This window comes from Mangifera indica, chromosome 5, assembly GCF_011075055.1.
Source record: "Mangifera indica cultivar Alphonso chromosome 5, CATAS_Mindica_2.1, whole genome shotgun sequence".
In the NCBI taxonomy this organism is placed as follows: Eukaryota; Viridiplantae; Streptophyta; class Magnoliopsida; order Sapindales; family Anacardiaceae; genus Mangifera; species Mangifera indica.
The window spans coordinates 7,043,897-7,070,174 of record NC_058141.1 but is presented as its reverse complement, the minus strand read 5'-3'; the positions used below and the strand labels follow the sequence as shown (position 1 = coordinate 7,070,174).

At 32.4% G+C, this 26,278-nt stretch overlaps 1 protein-coding gene and 1 pseudogene across 1 annotated transcript; both read right to left on the bottom strand.

The window, feature by feature from the left end:
- Positions 1 to 13,038: 13,038 nt before the first annotated feature.
- Positions 13,039 to 15,198, bottom strand: LOC123217624 (sphinganine C4-monooxygenase 1-like). The gene is made up of 2 exons (XM_044638714.1): positions 14,877 to 15,198; positions 13,039 to 13,709 (listed from the first exon to the last, which is right to left on the bottom strand). Exons 1-2 carry the CDS (start codon positions 15,105 to 15,107, stop codon positions 13,155 to 13,157), a joined length of 786 nt encoding a protein of 261 aa, XP_044494649.1. The 5' UTR covers positions 15,108 to 15,198; the 3' UTR covers positions 13,039 to 13,154.
- A 919-nt stretch (positions 15,199 to 16,117) lies between these two features.
- LOC123216326 lies at positions 16,118 to 25,076 on the bottom strand (annotated as a pseudogene).
- Between the last annotated feature and the right edge of the window lie 1,202 nt (positions 25,077 to 26,278).

The following is a 26,278-nucleotide window of genomic DNA, read 5'->3' as shown; positions in this document are numbered from 1 at the left end:
TGGGGACATTTTGTATTAAACAATATAAGAAAGTTTTAAATGAAATATTAGGAATATGTAGAGACATTTTAATATAAAACAACATATGAGGGTGTTAAATGAAATATTAGATAAATATAAAGATTTAAATGAAATGTTGGAAAATATAAGGGGCATTTTGATATTAAACCATGTATGAAGATTGTAAATGAAATGTTAGAAAAATATAAGGGTACTTTGATACAAGACAATATATGAGGGTGTTGAATAAAATGTTAGATAAATATAGGGGTTAAATGAAATGTTAAAAAATATAGGAGTATTTTGATATTAAACAATGTAAGAAAGTTTTTAATGAAATGTTAGGAATATATAGAGACATTTTGATAAAGTATGGGGACATTTTGTATTAAACAATATAAGAAAGTTTTAAATGAAATATTAGGAATATGTAGAGACATTTTAATATAAAACAACATATGAGGGTGTTAAATGAAATATTAGATAAATATAAAGATTTAAATGAAATGTTGGAAAATATAAGGGGCATTTTGATATTAAACCATGTATGAAGATTGTAAATGAAATGTTAGAAAAATATAAGGGTACTTTGATACAAGACAATATATGAGGGTGTTGAATAAAATGTTAGATAAATATAGGGGTTAAATGAAATGTTAAAAAATATGGGAGTATTTTGATATTAAACAATGTAAGAAAGTTTTTAATGAAATGTTAGGAATATATAGAGACATTTTGATAAAATATCGGGACATTTTATATTAAACAATATAAGAAAGTTTTAAATGAAATATTAGGAATATGTAGAGACATTTTAATATAAAACAACATATGAGGGTGTTAAATGAAATATTAGATAAATATAAAGATTTAAATGAAATGTTGGAAAATATAAGGGGCATTTTGATATTAAACCATGTGTGAAGATTGTAAATGAAATGTTAGAAAAATATAAAGGTACTTTGATACAAGACAATATATGAGGGTGTTGAATAAAATGTTAGATAAATATAGGGGTTAAATGAAATGTTAAAAAATATGAGAGTATTTTGATATTAAAAAATGTAAGAAAGTTTTTAATGAAATGTTAGGAATATATAGAGATATTTTGATAAAATATCGGAACATTTTGATACAAGACAATACTTAAATGAAACGCTAGATAAATATAGAGAGTATTTTGAAATTAGACAAAAGATAATGGTGTTAAATAAAATACGTAGACAAAGAGAAGATATTTCAATATTATAAGAATATCAAGTTCGTATATGTTATGAAAATATTGGTTGCATTTTGATAATTATAATATATTAGGGAGTAAAAAAGTATTAGAAAAATATAGGGGTTATTTGGATATTAACCAATTTATGAAATAAACATTTTAGTTTCACATAATACATAGGGGTGTTTAATGAATTGTTCCCATTGATCCATTTAAGTGGCTACCTGGTTTTCCTCCTTAATCTTAAATATCATCAAGTGGTGCAAAATCAATCCAAAAGGAGAATACTATAAAACTTGGTGATATTTTCTGATAAAAACACTTGAAAAATGTTATAGACCAATTTGCCTTGGAGAAAGGATTTCAATACAAAGTGCGATTTCAATACAAAGTGTTTCAATCAAACACAAGGAGATAGAAAATTTAGTGTTATGATGAGAAATGTAAATGGTTTATATCAAGAAAAATAGTAAAATCCAGTCAAGTCTTTCAAACCTAAAAATGAATCTTACACACACATGTTCAGTAGATCAGATAAAGTCACATCACAGACAAGTTGGGGCCTGAGCTTTAAGTCAATTAATGAAGTCAAAGTTTGTGTTAATTGATCATATTTATTGGCGTAAAAAGATCGTTATCGATATCACCAACAGATATAAAATTGACATTTCATATTCACATGCTCGAGGGGCAAGAAATTGGGCATTACATTTATTGAGGAGCTTACTAGAAGAGTCACTTATGCTCTTTCCTGATTATTGTTATAATTTAGAGCATGCTAATTCAAGAATTGTGACAGCTATAGAAACAGACTATAAGCATCGCTTCAATATTTTTTCATGGTGTTAGATTGTTCCATCCATGCATTTAAATAATATCTTTTACTTGTTATTTGTACTAACAATGCTTTCCTTAAATGTTAATATTTAGGACATTTATTTCTTATGATGGTCCTTGATAGTAATAATTAGATCTACCTAATTGCTTTCGGCTTCGATAAAAAGGAAGATTATAAAACGTGGTGTTGGTTTTTGACAAAGTTTAAATATTGCATCAATGAAATATCAGAGTTGGCAATAATCTCATATCGATATTATGTTATATACTTTGCAATGGTTGAAGTCTTTACAGATATACACCATGGGTGTTGTTGTCATCACCTTCTCTATAACATATTATCAAAGTACAAGCATAACTCACAAGTAACGTGTTTATACATTTATAAAATTTTTATACTAGTGAAAAATTTATAAATTTTGATAACAAAGTGCTCATATTATTTTTAAACTCACAAGTTGTGTGTTTATATTGGAAAGCTGCAAAGTCATATACAGTGACAAGTTTTGAGGCTATAATGAGATCTATTGATGAGGTGCATCTTCCAGTCAAGGCTTAATTATGTAAGGTGGGTTTGCACCAATGGAGCAGGGCATATTTTCCAGAGCATAGGTATAACATAATGACAACTAACATTATAAAGTCATTTAATGCCCTCATCAGACAAGCATAGAGTTTGCCCATCACAATGTTGGCTGAGTTCATTCAGGGCACATTGCAATATTGGTTTTACGAGAGAAGAACTCATGCAAGTATGTATAGAGTTAATACTACTTATCTAACTGATAATGAATTTTTACCCTTCTGCTTGTTGATGTTTTTTCAAATTATAGATGAATGCCCTTACTATGTTACACCACAGACAGAGAAAAAGTTTGGCCACCATGTGTTGAAGGCTATGCGCTTAGAGGTTCATCCAGTTACAAATGTTCGATATCAGGTTATAAGTAGTGGTAGATACATAGGCATTTCGAACTTTAATGAAATGGTTTATAAATGTAAGAAGTTTCAACTTTTATATATTTCATGCAAGCATGTCATTACCGTTGCAAAACATATGAGACTCACAAATGTGTATTCATGGGTTCATCATTTCTTCACCAACGATTACTACCATGCAATGTATGCGGAACCTGTCAATCCATTCGTGAACTAATCATAATGGTTACCTACCACTAAAGAAAAAGTAATCTTGCCCCCCCTCCCCGGTTCTCAATTGTCGTCGATCGGGTTATCCTTTAAATAGAAAACGACGTCTTTCACAAGGTGAGATCGTTACGCCCAAGGTTTGCAATTGGTGTAATCAACTAGGGTATGTTTAAACACAATGCAAAAACCCAGCACCGGTTCCAAGCTCTGTCATATCATACTCATTCAGAAGAGATAAAGGAAAGAGATCTTCACAACCTTCTATTTAATTTGATTAATATATGATTTATGTATTTGTTAAAATAAATGTAATCGATTCAGTTTGATTAAAGTTTCATTTAAGTATTTGTTCACATGTGATGTAATCTAATTAGTGTAAATAATGTTTTACTTATGCAATTATTGAAATGAATATTATTTATGTAATCCATGAACATTATATTAGTTTGGCCAAAGGACTATTTCCCACCCAAGGTATGCTGATTTCCCAAAGTTTCTCCCATTAATTATAAAAATCTCATTTACCCACCCATGGTTAGTTAAAATTAACGGAACTCTAACTTCTGAAAAATTTATCTCATTTTTTCCCCTAAAAGTTAAAAAACTAACACTTCCTTCCCCAAGCCAAGTTTGAAAAAATCGCATTTCCCCTCTAGGGTTTAGTTTCAAAATCAGGTTACCTTCTCCAGTGCCATCATCAGTCTCTTTCTCTCAATGGTTCCCCTTCCTCCGACGACCTACCTCACCTCTACCTCAACCCCTCTGGCGTCTAGAAACATCGTCTGGGAAGAGAAATTGTCTTCCCAGATGATAAAGACGAGATATCTTGTCTTTGTCATCTAGGAAGACATCGTCTGGGTTATCTCGTCTTCATCATCTGGGAAGACGAGACGATGTTTCTGGATGTCAAAGGGGTTAGGGTGGAGGTAAGGCAAGTCATCGGAGGAAGAGGAACCATTGGGAGGGAGAGATGGTCGACGATGGTAGTAGAAAAGGTGATCAGATTTTAAAACTAAATTGACGATTTGGTCTTCATCGTCTGGGAAGACAATCGTCTTCCCAAACGATGTTTTTAGATGTCAGAAGGGTTGGATGGAGGTGAGGCAAGTCGTCGGAGGAAGGGGAACCATCAGGAGGGAAGATGACCAATGATCTAGAGAAGGTAATTGGATTTTAAAACTAAACCCTAAAGGGGAAATATGATTTTTTTCAAACTTGGTTTAGGGAAGAAAAGTTAGTTTTTTAAATTTGGAGGGGAAAATGAAATCATATTTAAGTTTTTTTTTAATATTAAATATAAAAATGATGATTTTGATATTAAAATTAACAGATTTAAACAGTCATAAGTGGGTAAATAGGATTTTTAAAGTTAACGAGAAAAATTTTGGGAAATCAGCATACCTTGGATGGGAAATAGTCCTTTGGCCTATTAGTATTATTTATGTTCCAAACATGTGTTCATAAAATTTGAGTTCAAATTCATACTTTTTTAGGTAAGTTGCAATAAAACTAAAAATAAAAGAAAAAACATAAAATCAAACGCATAACCAATAAACCATCGCAAATATATATATATATATATAACAACTCAAAAATCATATGAATAACCAATGATAAATACAAATGTACATCCGTGATCTATTCGATGCAGAAAAAATATAACTGTGAGGTCAAACGTCGATGCATTGAGGTGGACGACTCGTAAAGAAAATATAGGCTTTGTGAAAATGCTAGACACTCTATAAAGCACAACATTAAAGCACAACATAAAAGCACCGTAGTCACCAAAACCCTCACCCTAATAGGGGATTCGCTCTGCTCAACGCAATACCAAATGATCCTCTCGTGGTGTATGCCCAACAGTGGTCCAAAGACTCATCCCTACCAAAATGCTAAGATAAATGTAGTATAGGGTCACATTCGTCGTGTCGGCCTATCAATGTTATCTATGTAAGTTGTCTAAGAGTCATATATAGTGATCAATCAATCACAAAAATCGAGGACTCTAGTGATCAATCACGTGTTTATATAAGTAAATTATAATAGAAACACGCATATACAATACCATATCGATCTCCCTTCATGATTTGTAAAACAAACCAAGGGTGTAATCCACCTTCACCATCTTCATGAATAACTTGGGCCACTCCTACTCATCTGGCAACATGGTACTTCAACCCTCATATGTCATCATAATATGCCCTACGAAAATGGTGAGCCGTTGTCCAACTCTATGAGACGATAGCGTTCTAATCAAGCTAGTGCCAAAAAAGAATATACATGTTGAAATGGATATAAAATATGGATTGTGTTATATTTTGACAAATATATAAAGGCCAAACAACTATTTCCCACCCAAACTATGTTGAATTTTCAAAGTTCCTCCCATTAACTATACAAATATCGTTTACCCACCCATGAGTAGTTAAAATTAACGGTAGTAAGAGTAAAATTATTATTTTATATTTAATATTAAAAATAAACTTAAATATGATTTCATTTCCCCCCTTAAATTTAAAAAACTAACTTTTCTCCCTTAAGCCAAGTTTGAAAAGATCACATTTCCCCCCTAGGGTTTAATTTCCAAACCCCTTCACTTTCTCCGGCGCCATCGTCCGTCGTCTCTCCTTCCCAACGGTTTCTCTTCCACCGACGGCCCCCCTCAACTCCACCCCAATCCATCTAACGCCGAGAGACGACGTCTGAGAAGAGAAATCATCTTCCCAAATGACAAAGATGAGATCGATCGATCTCGTCTTTATCGTCTGGGAAGACGATTTCTCTTCCCAGACGTCGTCTCTCGACATCAGATAGGTTAGGGGTAGAGTTGAAGAGGATCGTCGATAGAAGAGAAACTATCGAGAAAGAGAGATAGCCAGCGATGGCGCTAGAGAAAGTGAATAGGTTTTGAAACTAAACCCTATGGGGGAAATGAGATCTTTTCAAACTTAACTTAGGAAAAAAATGTTAGTTTTTAAACTTTTAGGGGAGAAAATGAGATTAAATTTTTAGGGGTTAGGATTCTGTTAAATTTAACAGGTCATGGGTGGGTAAACGATATTTTCATAGTTAATGGGGAGAACTTTGAGAATTCAGTATAGTTTGGGTGGGAAATAGTCCTTTGGCCATATATAAAATATTTAACCAAAGTCAATAGATATAAACCACTTACATTGTCAGTTAACCACTCACGCAGCTCAACAACTGTGTCAAAAAATAGCTTTAGACTACACTCTTATGTAATAAACATCATGGTCGTCGAATACTATAGCTCAGGTGTACCACGTGAGAAAAGATTTCTCATGCTCTACAGCAAAGGATGGAATGGTCCAAATCAATTGTTTTGCCCTCGATTTGATTAGATTTATATAAGGAGTGCTAACAAGTGGACCCTACCATGAGCAATTCACACCAACTGAAAAATTACATAAAGTTGTTAATTCATTAATTCATCTTGATTAACAAATACAATGAAATCAATTAATGTTACCTTCTTGACGTACGAAGAATGAGGCTCAATAGGGAAATCCTCCATTATTGTCAAATCAACCATTTATACCTCTAAGATGGAGTGGAGAAGTAATTTAAAATTATCAATGATCAATATATCTGAAAATATACAATTTATAATTTGTATACCTCATGCTACTTTTCTTGTGAAATAACATCAAGTAACATGTCCCTCTATGAACTAATATCAATAACCTCTTTGCTCACGCTGAGGATCTCAATAATTAACCACAATTGTTCATCCTGAAAAGAAGGAAAAAATAATTTAAATATATATAATAATAATTAGTTGCATTCAACTGACTGAATAACAATAATCTACGCAATCTTCATGATCAAGGAAGATGTACATGGAGAACTCTCAATTGATACCTCCTCATAGCCAATACCCTATATGAATATTAATAACAAATTATTTAAAGACATTTAATATAAAAGATGCTAACAACAATTAATTATAAACCTCAGGTAAGGGAGGTGATGGAATCAAAGGGCCAACTGATACACCCTCATGGTAAGTACCTTGTACAAATATTAATAACAAATTGTTCAATCATGTTTCATATAAAATATACTAATAACAATTAATTACAAACCTCATGTGAGGGAGGTGATGGAATCAAAGGGCCAATAAGTGAGGGTCTTCTAACACAATTACAAGTATCCTATATGAAGTTAATATACATGTTAGACAAATAGGTAAATACACTTTACAAAACGAATAAATAAGATGTGGCTTTGTCACCTGATTGATTATATCCGGTCGTGTACGCATCACGATGCCTTCCAAACAACTTATATGATCGTTTAATCAAGACATCTGAGAAGACATCTACTCTCGCAAGACAAATATCTAGTCTCATAAAGAAGAAATATCACTTAATATCATATTGCTCTAACGAGCCAATGTAAGTGGGGTGTTCGATAGCAGGGTCTTGAACACCATGAAGATTTGTGGTCTTGGTGGCTACGGTCTCAATAATAGGACATGTAGTATGCTCAGTAACGGGGGCTTGAATATTGCCAAGTGTCTCAGGACTAAGGGCTTGAATGTCAACAAGTGGTATCACTGGAGAAGCTTCATCTCCTATTGAGAAGAGCATCGAGGAGGGTAATGATAACTGAGGATCCAACATACCCGTGTAGGCGACAATGTCAACATATTGTCGTGTAGCCTTCTTAATTAGTGACGATTAGAACGGGAAAGTAACATCATCCTACTCATTCAGACATATAATTAAACATATTTTATTAATCAATAAATCAATCAATAAATCAATCAACTAATCAATTAACAATTGCATACCTTATCACCTATAAATATAATTCTCATATGGCTCCAATTAGGAACATCTCTCGTATGCCACTTGAACATCTATAGAGACGCACTGACAACAACCAAGTCTACCCAATTATACAAGGTGTCGATCGTCTCATGTATCCAATACTGCAATGTAAACATTAATGTTTAAATTCAATTAATATTTTTTTCTTCGTGAATCAATATATATAATTAACAAATATACACTTACTTGAAATGCAAGCGAGAACCCATGGATGTCATATATAAGCATGTTGGCATCTAGCCAAAACAGATCCTATTACTTGTCTAGGATATCAACTTGAACGTGGTTTTTCACGTTGAAACACCCTACAAGTAGGAATTAAACCCATCCAAGTGATCGATCAACTGGAAATACTCTATAAATATCTTATTTCATCTATCATTCCCTAGTAACACCATATGAAAACAATACAATAGGGTCATTTTGATAGTGTCAATAGTGTTATCTCCCCATGGCCTAGTCAGGAAAACTCGCTCCAAATTATGATACTACACTTTTTGATATCCCTGAAACTAGGTCTCCCAAATCCTATCTTTGGATCCTTATGGAATATATGATAAAAGCACAATTATCTCATGTCAACACCATTAATTCTAAACTAAAACTCATCTCTGTCTAATCCCCGAAATAGTTGTCATAACATGAATGAAGGCACCAACACTCTACTAAACCTCGTATCTAGTAATAAGAGCAGATGTCCAAAGCAAGTCCTCTCAAACAATCGCAACTTGTATGTGTCAATGTAGATTTAATCTTGGATATTGTGATTCATTGTACATGAAAGGTAACCTCTACTCAAAAATGTCATGACTCGTCCAAGATTCTTAATTCGTTATCTTCAAGTTTTCTTTTATGAGAAATATCCTATAAAAAAAACATTATCATGTCAACGTTGATAAGAATTTCATAAAAAATAGACATAAAATCATAAACAAAAAAATGAACCTGAAATTTAAAACTATATGTCAGAAAACCTAAAATGAAAAGAAAACAAAAAACCATCCTAACATTTGGAAACTACATGTCAAAAAATCATATAATGACAAACATAAAAAATAGACCTAAAATTCGAAAATTACTCATCGAAAACCCTTGGAATTAAAAAAATCAAAAAATAGATATGAAATTTGAAAACTACACATTGAAAAGACTTAAAATAAAAAAATAAAAAAGGACCTAAAATTCAAAAACTACATGATGAAAAATCCTAAAATCAAAAAATCAAAAAACAGGCCTAAAATTCAAAAATTATATGTCAAAAAACCCTAAAATGACAAACATCATAAAATAGACTGAAAATTCAAAAACTACAAATCCAGTTACTCTAGAATCACAAAAACAGAAAAAATGATCTAGAATTCAAAAATACATGTTGAAAAACCCAAGTATGACAAATACCAAAAAACTGACTTAAAATTTGAAAAGTACACATTGAAAAAAACCTAAAATAACAAAAATCAAAAAACAAACCTGGAATTCGAAAAGCACACATTGATAAACCCTAAATTGGCAAAAACAGAAAAACTAACCTAAAATTTAAAAACAACACGTCCAAAAATAATAAAATAACAAACATTGAAAAACGAAACTAAAATTCAAAAACTACATGTTAAAAAACCCTAAAATAACAAACATCAAAAGACAGATATGAAATTCAAAAACTACTTGCCCAATTATCATAGAATCAGAAAAGATAAAAATCGCTCTGAAATTTAAAAACTACATGTTAAAAAATCTGAAATTTAAAAACTATACATCAAAAAACTCTAAAATAAGAAAAATAAAAAAATAGACCTAAAATTCAAAAAGTACAAGTTGAAAACCCTAAAAGGACAAAAATCGAAAAACTGATCTAAAATTTGAAAACAACACATCTAAAAATCATAGAATGATAAACATTGAAAAACGAACCTAAAATTTAAAAACTATGTATTGAAAAACTCTGCAATGATAAACATAAAAAATGGATTGAAAATTCAAAAACTACAAGTCCAATTCCCTTAGAATCATAAAAACTGAAAAATTGATCTAAAATTTGAAAACTATACGTCGAAAACCCTAGGAATCAGAGAAATCGAAAAATGGACCTAAAATTTGAAATTTATACGTCGAAAAACCCTAGAATATGAAAAAAGAGAAGTATAATTCGAAAACTACATGTAAAAAAACCATAGATTTAAACAAACTATCAATTTGCCCCCTTAACATTTTCTCAGCCTCCCACATGCCCTACATATTTAGAAATATCAATTTGCTTTCTTATCAGTTTCTCTCTCGCTTGGTTTGGAAAATTTCCAAACTGTTTTTTTATTTAGTTTGGAAAAATTCTCAAACAATCCTAGTTGTATATAATTGTATCTTTGTATAATTATAATTACTCATATTATTTTTTTTTGAAATATTTTATTTTATTATTAAGTAGTAAGAATTATTGATGTGTTTTAAAAGTCTTAGTATATAAATATTTATATCATTTGTCAATCAGACAAAATATTATATTGTGTATTTTATTAATAGTAAATTTGGATAATTTGGAGAAAAAATTGAAACGATAAAAACATTTTAAAGACGAAAAACAATAGATAATTTCAGGTCAATTTGATTTGAATCAAGTCAACTCAGATATTAAAGGATTGGATTTTGGTTAAAAAAATTTTATATGATTTTAATTCGGATGGGGTTAGAGTTGAAAGTCTTTGACACGAAACACCAACCGACACAATAAGACATGATCTGATGATATGAACTGTTAAGTTTAGTTATATCCGTATATCCATTAAATTAGAGTTGGACGATAGAACCCCCATATATCTAGTTAATTTCCACTCATTTCTCCCAATTTTGAAAAAGTCATACACAACTTGATGTCATTCTTCTTCATTCTTGTCATTGTTCTTGAAAACTTGAAGTGATTTTTACTCTGAAAAATGGGAAAAAATGATAGTTGCGATTATTTTTTCTCTTCATTATGAAAATTTCATGATAAATGTTTATGTTAATTGAGATTATGTGTTTGGGTGTCGGTTTAAGGTTTTTCAATGAAGTTTCAATTTTAGGGGTTAAGGTTGGATTTGATGTATTTGATTGTTGTGTGTAGTAATTGATATGTTAATTTGATTGGTAATGTTATGTTGTCAAAAGTTTTTCCTAAAGTAAACTCTCAAATATAACTATACATAATGATAATAGTTAGCGATTAGTGAAAAACAACTAAGCAATACATTAACTTACAAGCCCAGGATAAGGTCTGAAAAATGAATATCTACCTTTTATAATTCTCAAAGTAAGATACTAGAACCAATAACCGGAACTCTCACAAGTGCATTATAAGGTCATTTTCATTATTTAATGTTATTTGCTAAGTTAATGTGATGATTATGTTGAAATTATGTTGAGTATAACAAAAAAGCAAGAGGAGGAGAATGGTAGTTCAACTTGGACCAATGCATGTTCCAAAAGCTTGAATATCGTTTGGGGGGATGAATGATCGTCCATTAATTTGGGATTAATTGTCCCAATGGAACACCCATTCCCTAGTGATAAATATACTTCCGACAGAAACAAGCACACGTCTCAAATGGGAGATAACCTTGACAAGTGAGGGATAAGTGTCTTGATAAAAGGTCCATTCTTATGGTTATTTTTTTAGAATTCTATATCATAGAGCCTTATTTTTTAAATCATGGTTGCCATATTTTATAAATTTCAATTCGCATAATAAAAATTTCAAAGGTTGATTCCATCCATATTGTTTCAATTCAAAGGGTTCAAAGCATCAAAGTTAGAGGAGACTCGTTGCCATCTTTGAAAGACAAGTAGATCTTCTTCAAAGATTGGCAAAATTAATGTGAAGTTCATTATGATCATGGTGGCATGAAATTTGATGTATGAGACTTAAATCTGATTTTAAGGATGTTATGTAAGCATGGTGTGAATATATAATATTTTTACTTTATATAAATGTGATGAATGAAGTGGATTTTGCCTCTCATAAGACCCAAATGGATATTATGCATGTCAAGACTTAGAAAAGGGGGATAAAATAAGCACTAGGTAGATTAAGTATGAAATCAAAACTAAAACCACATAATATGCCTGATAGATTTGGAGTTCAAAAATTTTAGATATGTCCATTCCAAATACAAGAACGGTCGTTCGATATGAATTCTCCAAATAAGAATAAATTAGCAAGAATGGTCAATCCAAAAACATGAACACCTATTTTACAAGTCATTTATGGAGAATAAACATGAGTTAAAAGGCGAACAATCATTTCATTGGTATAAACACATATTCTATAATGAAAAGGTGAATGGTCAATCCAAGTTTACGAATATCCATTCTAACAAGTCGTTCCATAGGATTTATGGAACATCATGACTACAAGATATGATATGATGCCTGCCTAAATGTATATGATGTAAAGGCACAAGATATGAACATGTATGACGTGTAATCTATGACAAAACTATATGTAAGTTAGTTATGTGATCTATGGCATGAAATATGAACAAGTATAACATATGCTATGTGATCTAAGGCATGAAATATGAATAAATTAATCATATCTGCTGTGATCTAACAACATCTTTACTAACTCCCAGGTAATTGTCTTCCAAGTGACAAAGGACTTCCAAACGCAAGAAGTAACATGATTACAGGATCCTGTAATTATCAAAGCACTCAACAATACATGTATATTAGCAAAAGTGATGAGAATAAAACACAACAATAACTCGACAATATACTAATCTACTGTAAAGAAGATTGTCATCATTTTTGCATATTGATATGTCTCTCCAAGAAATATGCAAAAATGGCTTTGCTTGGACTTAGTAAGGGCTGTCATCGTTGTACATATTATATCTTTGTTCTAATTGTTCCCATTCCCTGTTTGACATGGTGATCTATACCTGGTTTAGGCATTATTGTCAAATTCCAAGATTTTCCAAATATAAACTCAAACAAAAATGATGAGACTAAAACACAACAATATATGTATATACAAAATAACATAACGACTTGGCTCATCAATATGCAAAAAGAATCAAATACTAGTTGTACATAACTAATTCTCCTAAACTAAATAATCAATTCTCTTTGTGATCTTTAATAGGTCGTGCTTCAAAGCCCCCACCTGCTCTCTTCACAAGTGAATAAGGCATATAGGTCCCAAGAATTCTGTCCCATGTTACAAAGAATGGTTGAGCAAAGTTGTATTTGCTACCATAAAGCTGATGATGCACATCATGATATGCAGTATTATTTTTGAAGAAGAAGTGGAAGAGGTTTCCAGGAAGCCATAATCCACAGTGGTCATCCACTGTTTTAATTGTAGCAAAGGAGAAGAAAACGATGGAGACTCGAGGAGACATACCAGAGAGGAGAAAAGATAAAGCTCCTCCAATTGTGTCATTAAGAAGGCCCTCAATTGGGTGATTATAGAGAGCACCATATGCATAGGGGACAACAAGTCGGTGATGTAGAGAATGGATATGTCGATACAAAAATTGGTTGTGGTGCATGTATCTGTGCATAAAATATTGCCAAGTATCCATAACCAACATTGCCGTTACAAATTGTCTAGCCAAAGCAGATAGAGAAGACTGTTGACTAGCAGAATCCTTGGCATCACTTCCTGTTAACTGTGCAGAACAAAATTCCACCACAGATTAGTGAAATCATCTAGTTTCTGCATAAATATTACAAGGCAAACTATAACAAAAATAACATCTATGCAAACCAAAAATATTAACAAATTATAGGCTGAACATACAACAATATCAAAGGTAAAACCACATCAGAAGAAAGATAATAAAGGTTAGCAACAAAACAGTGAGAATAATAAGACACAGCTGACAGCAATCCATGATACCGAACCAAAAACAGTCATGAAGTGACCTGAGTAATATCAACCAATTAGATAATTAGGAATCAATAAAATTCATCATATCTTAGAGAGAACACCTCCGAAAGTGAAAAGTGAGGTCATGAACACAAAAATTAAGGACAGAATTCTGCAAATGTCAACTCATATATTTGCGGCAGTCTATAACCAACATGATTTCCATAATTGTTCCACCCATAACTTGGGGAATTGTCCAATGGAAAACTCTATTATGCCATAAAAAAATTCAGTATATATCTTAAGATGGCATTACAAATATTAAATAAGTTGATTAAAGCATTTATGGCATATACACGAGCAATGGACACCTTCCAAATATTGAACAATATGTGTGGAGCATAGAATTTCATGACTGTTTAAGTCAAAAGAAATACTAGCACTAATCTGCACATGTTAAATCTACAATTTACTTGAAGTACGGTACACAATTCAACACAATAATTCGCCACCAACCGAACATGTTGTTCATATCATCAGGCGCTGATGTTCCAACATCGGAGCATTCCTTCAAAAATCTTCAAGAAACTATCACACGGTTGCTCATTACCAAGCTATTTATCCTTTTAGCCAGAAAGGGAAAAAAACACGGGACCAAGCGCGGTACCGAGGAAGCTGGACATAATATTGCAAGACAAAATAATTACAGATACTTTTCCATATATTCACTCACTTAAAACTTCGTCAACACTTGAAAACGAAAAATCCAGGCTTAAGAAATAAAGAAAAAATAAAATAAAATCAGATAAACACAAAAACACAACAAAGTCTTATGATTAATCATCATATACTTTAAAAGTCAACTCAAAACAACTTATTGAATCACAAAACATAATCAACAAACATCATAAAAAAAGAACAAATTTGATCTGTAAATAATTAAAAAATTCACAAAAAAAAGACTAACCGAAAACAAGAGAATAGCAACAATAGCCTGAATAAATTGCTGAAGGAGAACGCCTTTGATAACATCTAATTTGGATACCAAATTCTTTTGATTTTCATCCTGTCGAGGATGCAACCTATAATTTTGAAGCTTATCAAACGAGCCAACCACGATATACAATCCTGAATATACCCAATAAACTATAATCGGAACAAAGGTGCCTAAAAGTTCATCTGACACCCCAAACTCCATTCTTCCTTCACAAATTCTCAACAATAGGACAAAGCCCAATGTGGCCTCGTGTTGTACGAACAAGATAGAGAAAGAAACACACACACACACATATATATATATATATATATATATATATATATATATAAAATTTTGTTTTGATTAAGAGATTTTGTTTCAATTAATTTTAATAATTGTTAATGGGAAATTACGAGTTAGATTTCGAAAATAGCGGTCGTAATCAAAGAAGAGAGGGGTATTGTGTGGGGAGAAATATCTCTGAGGAAATTGTTACATGTGTGCGAGCACATGATAGATAGATTTTTTTTAATAGAGTGTTGACGTGGCAGATTCTAGATTAATTAGTTGCTTTCTGGTCGTACTTTGTGTTCTATGTGCTGATGGTGGGTCAAATACGAGACCGTGTAACGTGAAGTTGAATGGTGACAGACAAAGAGTAGAATATTAAAGCGTAAATTATTAAATTATATAAATAAAAAAATAATACATAACTGAAATGTTCTAAATCAAATCAAATGTAAAAAAAAAAAAAAAAAAAGATAAATAATTGAAAGAGAAATGAAATGATAGAGAAAAAACTGTAAAAATATCAAGATTGAATTAAAAGTCTAACTCAAACCAAACATTATTTTATTATAGATTTTCTTTTAAATTAAACTTATCATCTAAAAATTTTAATAAAATGATTCTACTGTCCATATATTTATTTTAAGATCTTTTTTTCCTCGAATAAATTTCTAGAAATATGACAAATCAAATCATGAGCAACCACTGCCATGCCGTACGTCACCCAAAGAACAAGTGAGCAGGAGCAACCCTCTGCACTATTCTCCGGAAAAAAAAAATTAACGTTAACAAAAACATTTGTCAGTCTATTTTCTTTAGTATAAATACGTAAGGTAAACTGCAATTTTACAGTCATATTTGACAGGGAATAATTGCACTTTATGTTCTTTTCCTTTCTTCCCATTCGAGCTTCCATCATGAACAAAAAAGAGGATGCCAGTCTCTTACATTGCCTCTAATTCCTGACGCTCAGCAACTTTCTTCTGAAAGTTGAAGCTAGTTTGCGTGGTTCGTTTGCAGGGTGCTAAAAATTGCAGTACAGTATATTAGTTACCGGTTCTCTCAAACTATGTAACATCACATCATTGTCATGTCAAAATAGAAAAATAAAAAACTAAAAGAAAATGCCGACCAACCTTTTGCCTGGTTTTTGTTTGATCACAAGACACACGATTTCCACTCCTCATAAGCACTTTGTCCTTTCTGTTTTGTCGTTTGTAACTTGAAACCTGCAGACGATTCGTGTCTAGACACGTTAATTAGGTCGGACACAAAAAAAAAAATTTAAATACGATAAAACTCGGTTCGATACTATAGAGTATCGGGTCGGACCTAGGGCTTTAATATTAAGCCCATAGGCTGGCCCGGCTCGGCCTAGTACTGTTTATAAAATTTTTTTTTTTCCTAGGCGACATAAGCAAAAAGCAGCAACTTCTGCTGCCTTGCGGTAGAAGCAGATCCAGGCAGAAGCCTCTGCATAATTTTTTTTTTTAAATAAATCTATTTTATTTTCACTTTTATTTATGAATTTTTTAATCACTCAATTTCAATTATTTCATTATATTTTCAATCTCATTAACTCTCTTTCGAAAAATATCTAAATTCGTAAATAATAATTCTTTATATTTACAATTTCATTTTTATTTTAATTTTATAATTACAAAATATTATAAAATATCTAAATTCACAAATAATAATTATTTATTTTTGAAGAATTCAGAGATTTAAATATGGAAGATTAGTAGATAAATATTATATAGTAGATATATTTTATTTATGTTTTGTAATTTATACCGTATGTAAATTAATTTATTTGTACTATATTATCAATTTATAATATTTTTCATCATATAACTACAGTATTCCTCCACCACAAGTGAAAGATTATAAATAAAATATTCGGGATACTGTTATTGATTTTAATAATTGAAAAAAATTTATGTTAAAAAATTTTGATTAAAAAAATTTTTAAAATTTGATTAAATGGGTCGGGCTGGCCCGATTAAAGCCTAACCCAACCCGCCCGATTAAGCCCGTTATTATATGGGTCAGGCCTTGGGCCTTTATATTTTAATAGGTCGCCCGACCCAAAGGCCCATTATTGTTTGGGTCTTAGGCCCAACACAGTCCATTAGCCTAATGGGTCGAGCCCGACCCAGCCCAGCCCGGCCCGGCCCATTGACATGTCTATTCGTGTCAATAACATTTCTGAAAAACCAATCACAAACTACTTTGATAAAATAGTGGTTGATAAGATATTAATGTCTGCTCATAACTTGGAGCAAGTAGTTGATAATCTGCACACAACCATATCCTATTGTGAGGTACTAGTCCTAATTCATCAGGCTGGAACTCGCTAACAAACAATTTGATCCATTTAAAAAGGATGATTGCACCACTTTTGATTCCCAAGCTATGTTATTTGGTGCAACTTTTGCATCATGATAACAGTTCTTCAGTATCATACACAATGCAACTTATATTATGCTCCAGGTCAGCCAAACAGACTGGCAAATCAGAAGAAAGCTAGTAAACAACTTGGAATATTTATTAATTATCCTCATGTTCAGAAGATACAAGACTTTTTACTCTTCTGAAATGACATATTTTGCTTTGCTATAGTAACATCAAAAGCAAAACAACTGTCAAATGTCTGAGGCGACTCAAATGGCATTTATCCCCACAAAAGACTTGGCTAAACAATTCTTTTACCAATATGAAAAAGGAATTAGAAAACAGCAACAGACACAACTACCTCTGCACCATCATAAGATAGATTTCCTTCATCTTCAATCTTCCTTTTTCCAGGTAAGCAATCTAGAAATTCTGCATAAATAAGGCAAAATTAGACAAGAAACAAATGCCAAAACTAATTTTTATTGGAAATCATATCATATCCCTGGAAATCATACTTCAGATCATATCCTAGATTATTAGCTATCACATCCCTAGAGATCATGTTTACATTGATGAGCAGATTATTTTCTTCCATTCAAAGCACAATACTTTTGTACATATCTTATGTTAGCAAAGATATATTAGAATTTACAATATATAAGTCATTGCATGTAAAAGATTGAATATACAAGAAATAGAAAAACAATAATCTTTCATTTACATTTTTCCGAGCTTCTCTGGTTCGTTGTAATGAGCCAACTCTGCTCTTTCTGATTTTGGCATAGTATCAGAGCAAAGTCCTGAATTGCTCTCCTTTTCTCTGTCGAGCAAGCAAGCTTCCTTCTTCTCTGTCCAGTTCCAATACTAGGGAGCCTCACTTACATCCCATTAACCTGCACAAAAGAAAATCCATATTAGATGGAGCCAATCAAAACAACACCCGTCGATCCTACATCACCAGAATCCACCGTTGAAACATCAATGGTGAACCAAGGTTCCAAACCAATCGCTAGTTCACAACAGATGTCAGCTTTTCGCCTGATTCCCACAAACAAAAATAAGCCAGAGCCCGGAGACGCTCTCTATGCTTCACCATCAGACAGACCAGAACTTGTTCTAATAAAACAAACTTTAACTGGAGCCGAGAATTATGCACAATGGGCTAGGGATTTCAGAAGAGCGCTTATTGCAAAGGACAAAATTGGGTTCGTAGACGACACTGTACCCATGTCGTTTGAACCCGACCTTGCCTGATTTTGGGTAAGATGTAATACCCTTGTCTGAGCTTGGATTAGTAACTATTTGACTGAGGAAATCGCAACAGGTCTACCATCTACAAAAGACGTCAGCGAGTTATGGGGATTCATCAAAGATATGTATGGAGCTTTAGATCTTGTGAAGATCTATAGCGTTCGACAAACTCTTGTCGAGATCCAACAAGAGAATCAAAGTGTTATAACTTACTTCAATAAACTCTCCGCTGCATGGAACGAGTTAGGTGTCGTCGAAGAGACAATTGTTGCACCACCAGAAGTTCTCAGACAGATCCAACGCACAAAGGAATGGGAAAGGCTGACTCGTTTCCTGATGGGGTTGAACGAAGGGTTCGTCGCTTTCAGAACTCACATTCTCACTTTTGTAGAGGCGTCATCACTACGACGAGCATACCACCTCGCTGTCCAAGATGAAAGCTAGAGAAACGTTGGGCATGATGAAGAAAAGGGAGCTGTTGCTCTCAAAGCTTACCAAAGGAAATAGATGGCTGGAGAAGAAAGAAACGATTTAGGGCTACCACAACAAGGTTTTAATTTATATGACGAAATCAACGGACAAGATGAAACCAAGCGATCTAACGGCACATATTCACCCACGGCATAAAATCAGTTTGGCTCTCAGACTCTCAACAATTTTCGTCAAGCACTAAACAGTTTCAATAGTAATAATCAGACCCCCAAACAAAAAGGAAAATTATATTGTGATTATTGCAAACGTCGTAATCACTCCAAGGATACTTGTTGGAAGTTGCATGGTCGTCCTAGATCCAACAAAACAAAGGTAGAGGGCCCACAACAAATCAAGCTGCTTCAACCAGTTTAGGATCTACAACAGGACTCTCATCTGAACAATATGATCAATTGATTCAACTTCTAAATCAGATACCAAAAGGCAATGGCATCCCTACTTCTTATGAGGTACGATTTCGTGCTTAAATACTTTTATTTTCCTAGATGTTTGAATAATAGATTTAGGGGCTAGTGACCATATAATATGTTCCCCAGAACTTTATACCAACACAAAATATCTATCTCGTTCGACACCTATTAAAATTACCTAATGGGACCACAACTCAAGCCACACAAATAGGAGATGTCCAACTAGATAAACTCAAACTAAAAAATGCCCTTTGCATACCCACATTCCGTTTCAATCTCATCTCAGTATCCAAAATATGCGCAAACAACAAATGTGTAGTAACTTTTTTGCCCACTATATACGCATTTCAAGACCATTCGATTGGCAATCTAATGGGCTTGGGTAAAGAACAACATGGGTTATACTACTGGACATCGAATCCTAAGACACTTCCTTTATTAAATAAAAATTGTATTACTCTTCCTTATTGTAATACAAATCAAATTAATAAAGTGTCAATCATTTCCCATCAAAGATTAGGGCATTCGAGTACTATCCCATATCCAAAGTGTCCCATTTGTCCCCTTGCTAAACAAACTCGCAATACCTTTCCCACAAGTACCTCTATAACCACAAAATCATTCCAATTGATACATTTAGACATTTGGGGACTTTATAGTACACATAATTATGATGGATCCAAATATTTTCTTACTATAATAGATGACTTCTCACGTGCCACATGGTTGTACCTCATGAATTCAAAAGCCCAAACACATTCTTTTTTCTAGAAATTTGTGTCTACGATCCAAACTCAATTTCACACCAAAATCCAGCGAATCCGAACAGACAATGCAAAAGATTTCTTTAACCGTATCACCACTATCTACCTTGACTCTCAAGAAATTCTACATGAAAGTTCTTGCCCTTACATATCACAGTAGAATGGGATTATAGAACGAAAACATAGACATCTATTGGAAGTAGCCTGTGCCCTCAAATACCAATCCAAAATTCCACTTAAATTCTGGGGAGATTGTATGGTCACGGCAACCTATCTGATCAACAGAATGCCAACCAAGGTTTTGGGTAGCAAAACACCTTATGAACTTCTTTTTGGCAAGAAACCAGACATCAGGAACTTAAGAGTATTTGGGTGTCTCTGCTACTCGACCAAACTTCAGCAAGTAGACAAATTTGACACCTGAGCAACTCACTGTGTATTCATGGGATATCCTCAATTACAAAAGGGATATCGTCTGTATGATATGGCTGCAGATAAATTCTTCATCAGTAGATATGTCACATTTCATGAAGATGTTTTTCCTTTTACTGATGAGATTAAAAACACCTATAACACACACTGAATTCCTTAAACAAGAGTATCACGTGATCCCAACATCTTGCAACACTGGCAATATATCGACATTTGACTCTACACAAGATGCTGACTTACCTTCATCTATTCTAGATCCAATTTCATCATCCATGGATGTTCCAGTTGACTCAAATGATCCTACACATGTTCCTTTGAGACGATCATCACGAACCAAAAAACCTCTCATTTGGAGCATTGACTATGTTTGTGTTGTTTTATTTGAACCGTATGCTATTTCTCAATATATTAATTATGACAGGTTATCTCCAGGGCATAGAGCCTGCATCAGTCACATCTCTGAACATCGTGAACCTAATTCATATTCAGAAGTAGTTCAAATACCTTATTGGTGTCAGGCGATGGTAGAAGAACTGAAAGCTCTATACCTCAACAAAACATAGGACTTAGTACCACGACCGTCTCATAAGAAACCCATAGGATGCAAATGGGTCTTCAAGATAAAACATCGGGCTGATAGTTCCATTGAACGTTATAAAGCTCGATTGGTTACAAAAGAATTCACTCAACAGGAAGGACTTGATTACTAAGAGACCTTCTCACCTGTTATCAAACATGTTACAGTTCACACACTCTTTGTTATTACAGCTTCTCATGATTGGTCTCTTCATCATATGGATGTTCACAATATTTTTCTTCATGGGGACTTAGATAAAGAAATCTATATAGAAGCTCCACCAAGAGTTCACAGACAAGGGGAGAACCTTGTATGTCAACTGTGAAAGTCTTTGTATGGCTTGAAACAAGCATCTCGATAATGGAACACCAAAATTACAGAGGCATTAATCAAGCTAGGTTTCAAACAATCAAAACACGATTATGCCTTGTTCACAAGAAAACAAGGAAATTCATTCATATGTCTCGTGGTTTATGTAGATGATATCCTCATAACTGGGAATGACGCAATCGCCATAAAAGAGCTGAAAACTCATCTCCATGAATTATTCAAGATAAAAGATTTAGGATCTCCAAAATACTTTTTGGGAATTAAAATTGCTCAATCTATAGATGGAATCGTCCTCAGCCAAAGGAAATATTTCTTAAAATTAATAGCAAACACTGGATTATCTACTTGCAAACCAAGTATAATCCTAGTAGAGCAAAATGTCAAACTTACCAGTCAAGAGTATGATCATAATAGTGAAATAGCAGAAGACCCGCCACTACAGGATCATCTCGAATATCAACGACTAGTGGGACGACTAATCTATCTCACAATGATCAGACCAGACATAAGTTACGTAGTTCAGATCCTTAGTCAATTTATGCATGCACCAAAGCAGTCTCACATGGATGCAATCTTAAAGGTGATTAAATACTTAAAATGATATCCGGGTCTAGGGTTATTATTCCCTCAAAATAAAGACTTAAAAGTAACAGTTTACTGTGACTCAAACTAAGGTACATGTCCCATGATAAGGAAATCACTAACAGGCTTTTGTGTAAAACTTGGGGATTCACTTATCTCATGGAAAACGAAGAAGCAATCTACAACTTCTCTCTCTTCAACTGAAGCAGAATACTAAGCAATGGCAAAAACTACTTGTAAAATAATATGGATCCGTGGTCTGTTAGAAGATCTAGGGGTGACAATCTCAGAGCCAATTGGACTCTACTATGAGAATAAGGCGGCAAAAGATATCTCTATCAATCTAGTGTTTCATGAAAGAACTAAGCATATAGACATCGACTATCACTTTTTGAGAGACAAGATACATGAAGGATTAATAAAACCTTACCACATTCGAACCACAGAACAATTGGTTGACATATTCACCAAACCTTTGGGATCAAGACAACATTTTTACCTCTTACACAAACTTGGAGTTTACGACATCTACAAACCACAAGCTTGAGAGAGAGTATTAGAAATCATATCATATCCCTAGAAATCATCCCTAGAAATCATACCCCAGATCATATCCCAGATTATTACCTATCACATCCTTAGAGATCATATTTACATTGATGAGCAGATTATTTTCTTCCATTCAAAGCACAATACTTTTGTACAAATCTTATGTTACCGAAGATAGATTAGAATTTACAGTATATAAATCATTGCATGTAAAAGATTGAATATACAAGAAATAGAAAAACAATAATCTTTCATTTACATTTTTTCGAGCTTCTCTGATTCATTGTAATGAGTCAACTCTACTATCTCTGATTTTGGCAATTTTCTTAAAAAAAAAGCAATGCCAAAAGTAGTGATTAGAACTAACTGAGTTCCAGTTACACAGAAAAACTGGTGCAAATATTAGAAAAATTATAAACCCATATACATGGTACATAAATAAAGATTCCAATGGAAAGACAAAATAGAAATGTTACCTCGATTCCCTTTCATTTCTCTAGGATCTTTCTTTTCATTTGTGACTCCAAAAATATCATGACATAAGTCCTTCATTATGGTATCAACCTATATAAACAATTCCACATAATTACAAGATGATACCAACATAACCCTTTACAAAGAAAAATGATCCATTAGGGAGAATTTCCTTACACTATTAAATTCATCTTCAGATGTGCCACAAGCCTCAATCAACTTAAGTTTGTCTACCTTCAGCTGTTAGTTTGGACATTCAAACACTAAACAAGTTAAAATGCATAACTAAACAAAATACAATTTCTCAAACCATACATCACAGTATTTATTATTGGTCTTGGTTACCTTTTGTTTTCTCGTACATAAGTAAAATGCGACAGCATAAATACAAGGTGAGTGAAGTCTACAGATTCCCGCCTGGATGCTAGCAACGAAGTAAGAAATTGTTCCTTGTACCTGACATCAACACCATTTATTGAATCCCCAATCAATAATTTCAACAACAGCACTGCATATTCCAAAGGTAGGCCTAGTCATATCCTTGACTTTAGGGATTCCCTTCTAAGGGGCATTTCTACAAACAAGTGGCAAATATCATCAATAAGCACAACCAGTCTATGGCAAACAAAATATACATATTCTATCAAGTCGATAACAATAGCTAAATAAAAAAGGAACTTACAGCGACAGGCCCTTTTGGACAAATGGAATGAGCCTAACACGCCCAAACTGAATCCCCAATTCTTTTATATCCAACTTATTCCTACACCAAGCCATAACATATTCTTATCAATAACACAATCCACATCAAATTAAAATAAAAAACGTAAACCAAATCACCCACTTGAAACCAATGTTGTTTTGTAGCAGATTAAAGGATCAGTATAAGCCTTCTCCGACAGTCCACTCATCTTAATAGTTGTCTGTTGATCAAATATTATGTTGAACTTGAATTCATACAGCCTTAATTCATTTCACAACAAAACAACATATTATAGGTCGTCTGGATCAATTAATGTTTGCACTTGTGGCGGCGATTTCCAGACGCATTATAGCCTTACAAATCTTCCCCTAAAAAATATAACAAAACTCATTTAAGCAAAATTTCAACCTCCAATTGGAATTTTGATGAATTAATCAAAATTTCATAGTGCTTACGACTCCGATAATTGAGGAATCTAACAGTGCATCACAAAGTCAACGAAACTCAGCGGTTTTCCGAATCAATTGCTTAGATTTAGAGAGGTAGATCCATTTTGTGTAACTGATATAGGGTTAAGTTGCTTTGGAATTAAAGAAATAAATAAAAGTGATAGAGTTGGCGGGATTCATTTTGAACTATGGCGCGCACAGAATGAGTCTAAAAATTTCATTTTAATTTATTTATTCGGTTAAAATCTTGCGAAAAATAAAAAATTAAATTAAAATACATTATTTGGGATAGATTACTATTCATTTTAACAAATTGCAAAAAGTAACAAGATGACATATTTTAGTGGGAAATTATATTAAATACCTATTATATTTTTTTATTAAGTGAAAATGTTTATTTTACCTATTCTTAGGTAAAAATACCTATTTTTCTTATTTCTAAACAAAAATACCTTAGATTTGTTTAAATTATCAAAATTACTTTTCACCACATTTATATACACTCTCACACTCTCACTCTTATTATATACACTTCTTATACCACTCAAACACTTACTCTCACTTTCATTTTTACTTAATATCAATTATTATAGGTTCGTTCAGAAGAAAGAAGTTCGTATTTCTGAATTCAAGCCAAAAAAGTCAAATCGTGAAAAAAATGTATTTATACTAATCTTAACTCAAAACTTAATTTTATTTATTAAATTTAGTTTGTATGTCATGTAAAAGGGGTATTTGAATATTAGATAATAATTTATGGGTTAAATAAATGGTAGAAAATTATTGGGGCATTTTGATAGTATACAATATATAAAAGATTTAAATAACAGATTAAGAATAGATAGATATATTTTGATATAAGATAATATACAAGGGTGTTAAATGAAATGTTAGATAATTATAAGGGGTTAAATAAAATGTTAAAAAATATGAGGAATATTTTGATATTAAACATTGTAAGAATGTTTTAGATGAATTGTTAGGAATAAATAGATACATTTTGATGTAATACAATATACAAAGATGTTAAATGAAATATTAGATAATTATAGGAGATAAAATAATATGTTAGAAAAATATGGTATTTTGATATTATATAATATATGAAGGATTTAAATAACATGTTAAGAATAGATAGATGCACTTTGATATAAGACATCATACAAGGGTGTTAAATGATTAGATAATTATAGGGGGTAAAAAAAATATTAGAAAAATACGGGGGTATTTTGATAATATATAATATTTGAAGAATTTAAATAATATGTTAAGAAAATATGATGCATTTTGATACAAGTCAACATACAAGGATGTTAAATAAAAAATTAGATAAGTATGGGGGGCTAAAAAAAGTTACAAAAATATGGGGCTATATTGATATTACACAATATATGAAGAATTTAAATAACATGTCAAGAGTATATAGATGTATTTTGATACAAAACAATATACAAAAGTATATGAAATGTTTGATAATTATAGGGCGAAAATGAAATGTTAAAAAAATATGGGAGTATTTTGATATTAAACATTGTACGACGGTTTTAAATGATATATTAACAATAGATAGATGCATTTTATACAAAACAACATACAAAGCTGTAAAATTAAAGGTTAGATAATTATGGGGATCAATGAAATGTTTGAAAGATATGGGAGATATTTTGATATGAAACATTGTAAGAACATTCTAAA

What these genes read in the sequence shown, in the direction of transcription:
- LOC123217624 (XM_044638714.1), bottom strand. Translation starts at nt 15,107, where the DNA reads ATGGAGTTTGGGGTGTCAGATGAACTTTTAGGCACCTTTGTTCCGATT. An exon ending in TTGCTATTCTCTTGTTTTCG is followed by an intron (nt 13,710 to 14,876) that starts GTTAGTCTTTTT and finishes TGTTCTGCACAG; the next exon opens with TTAACAGGAAGTGATGCCAA.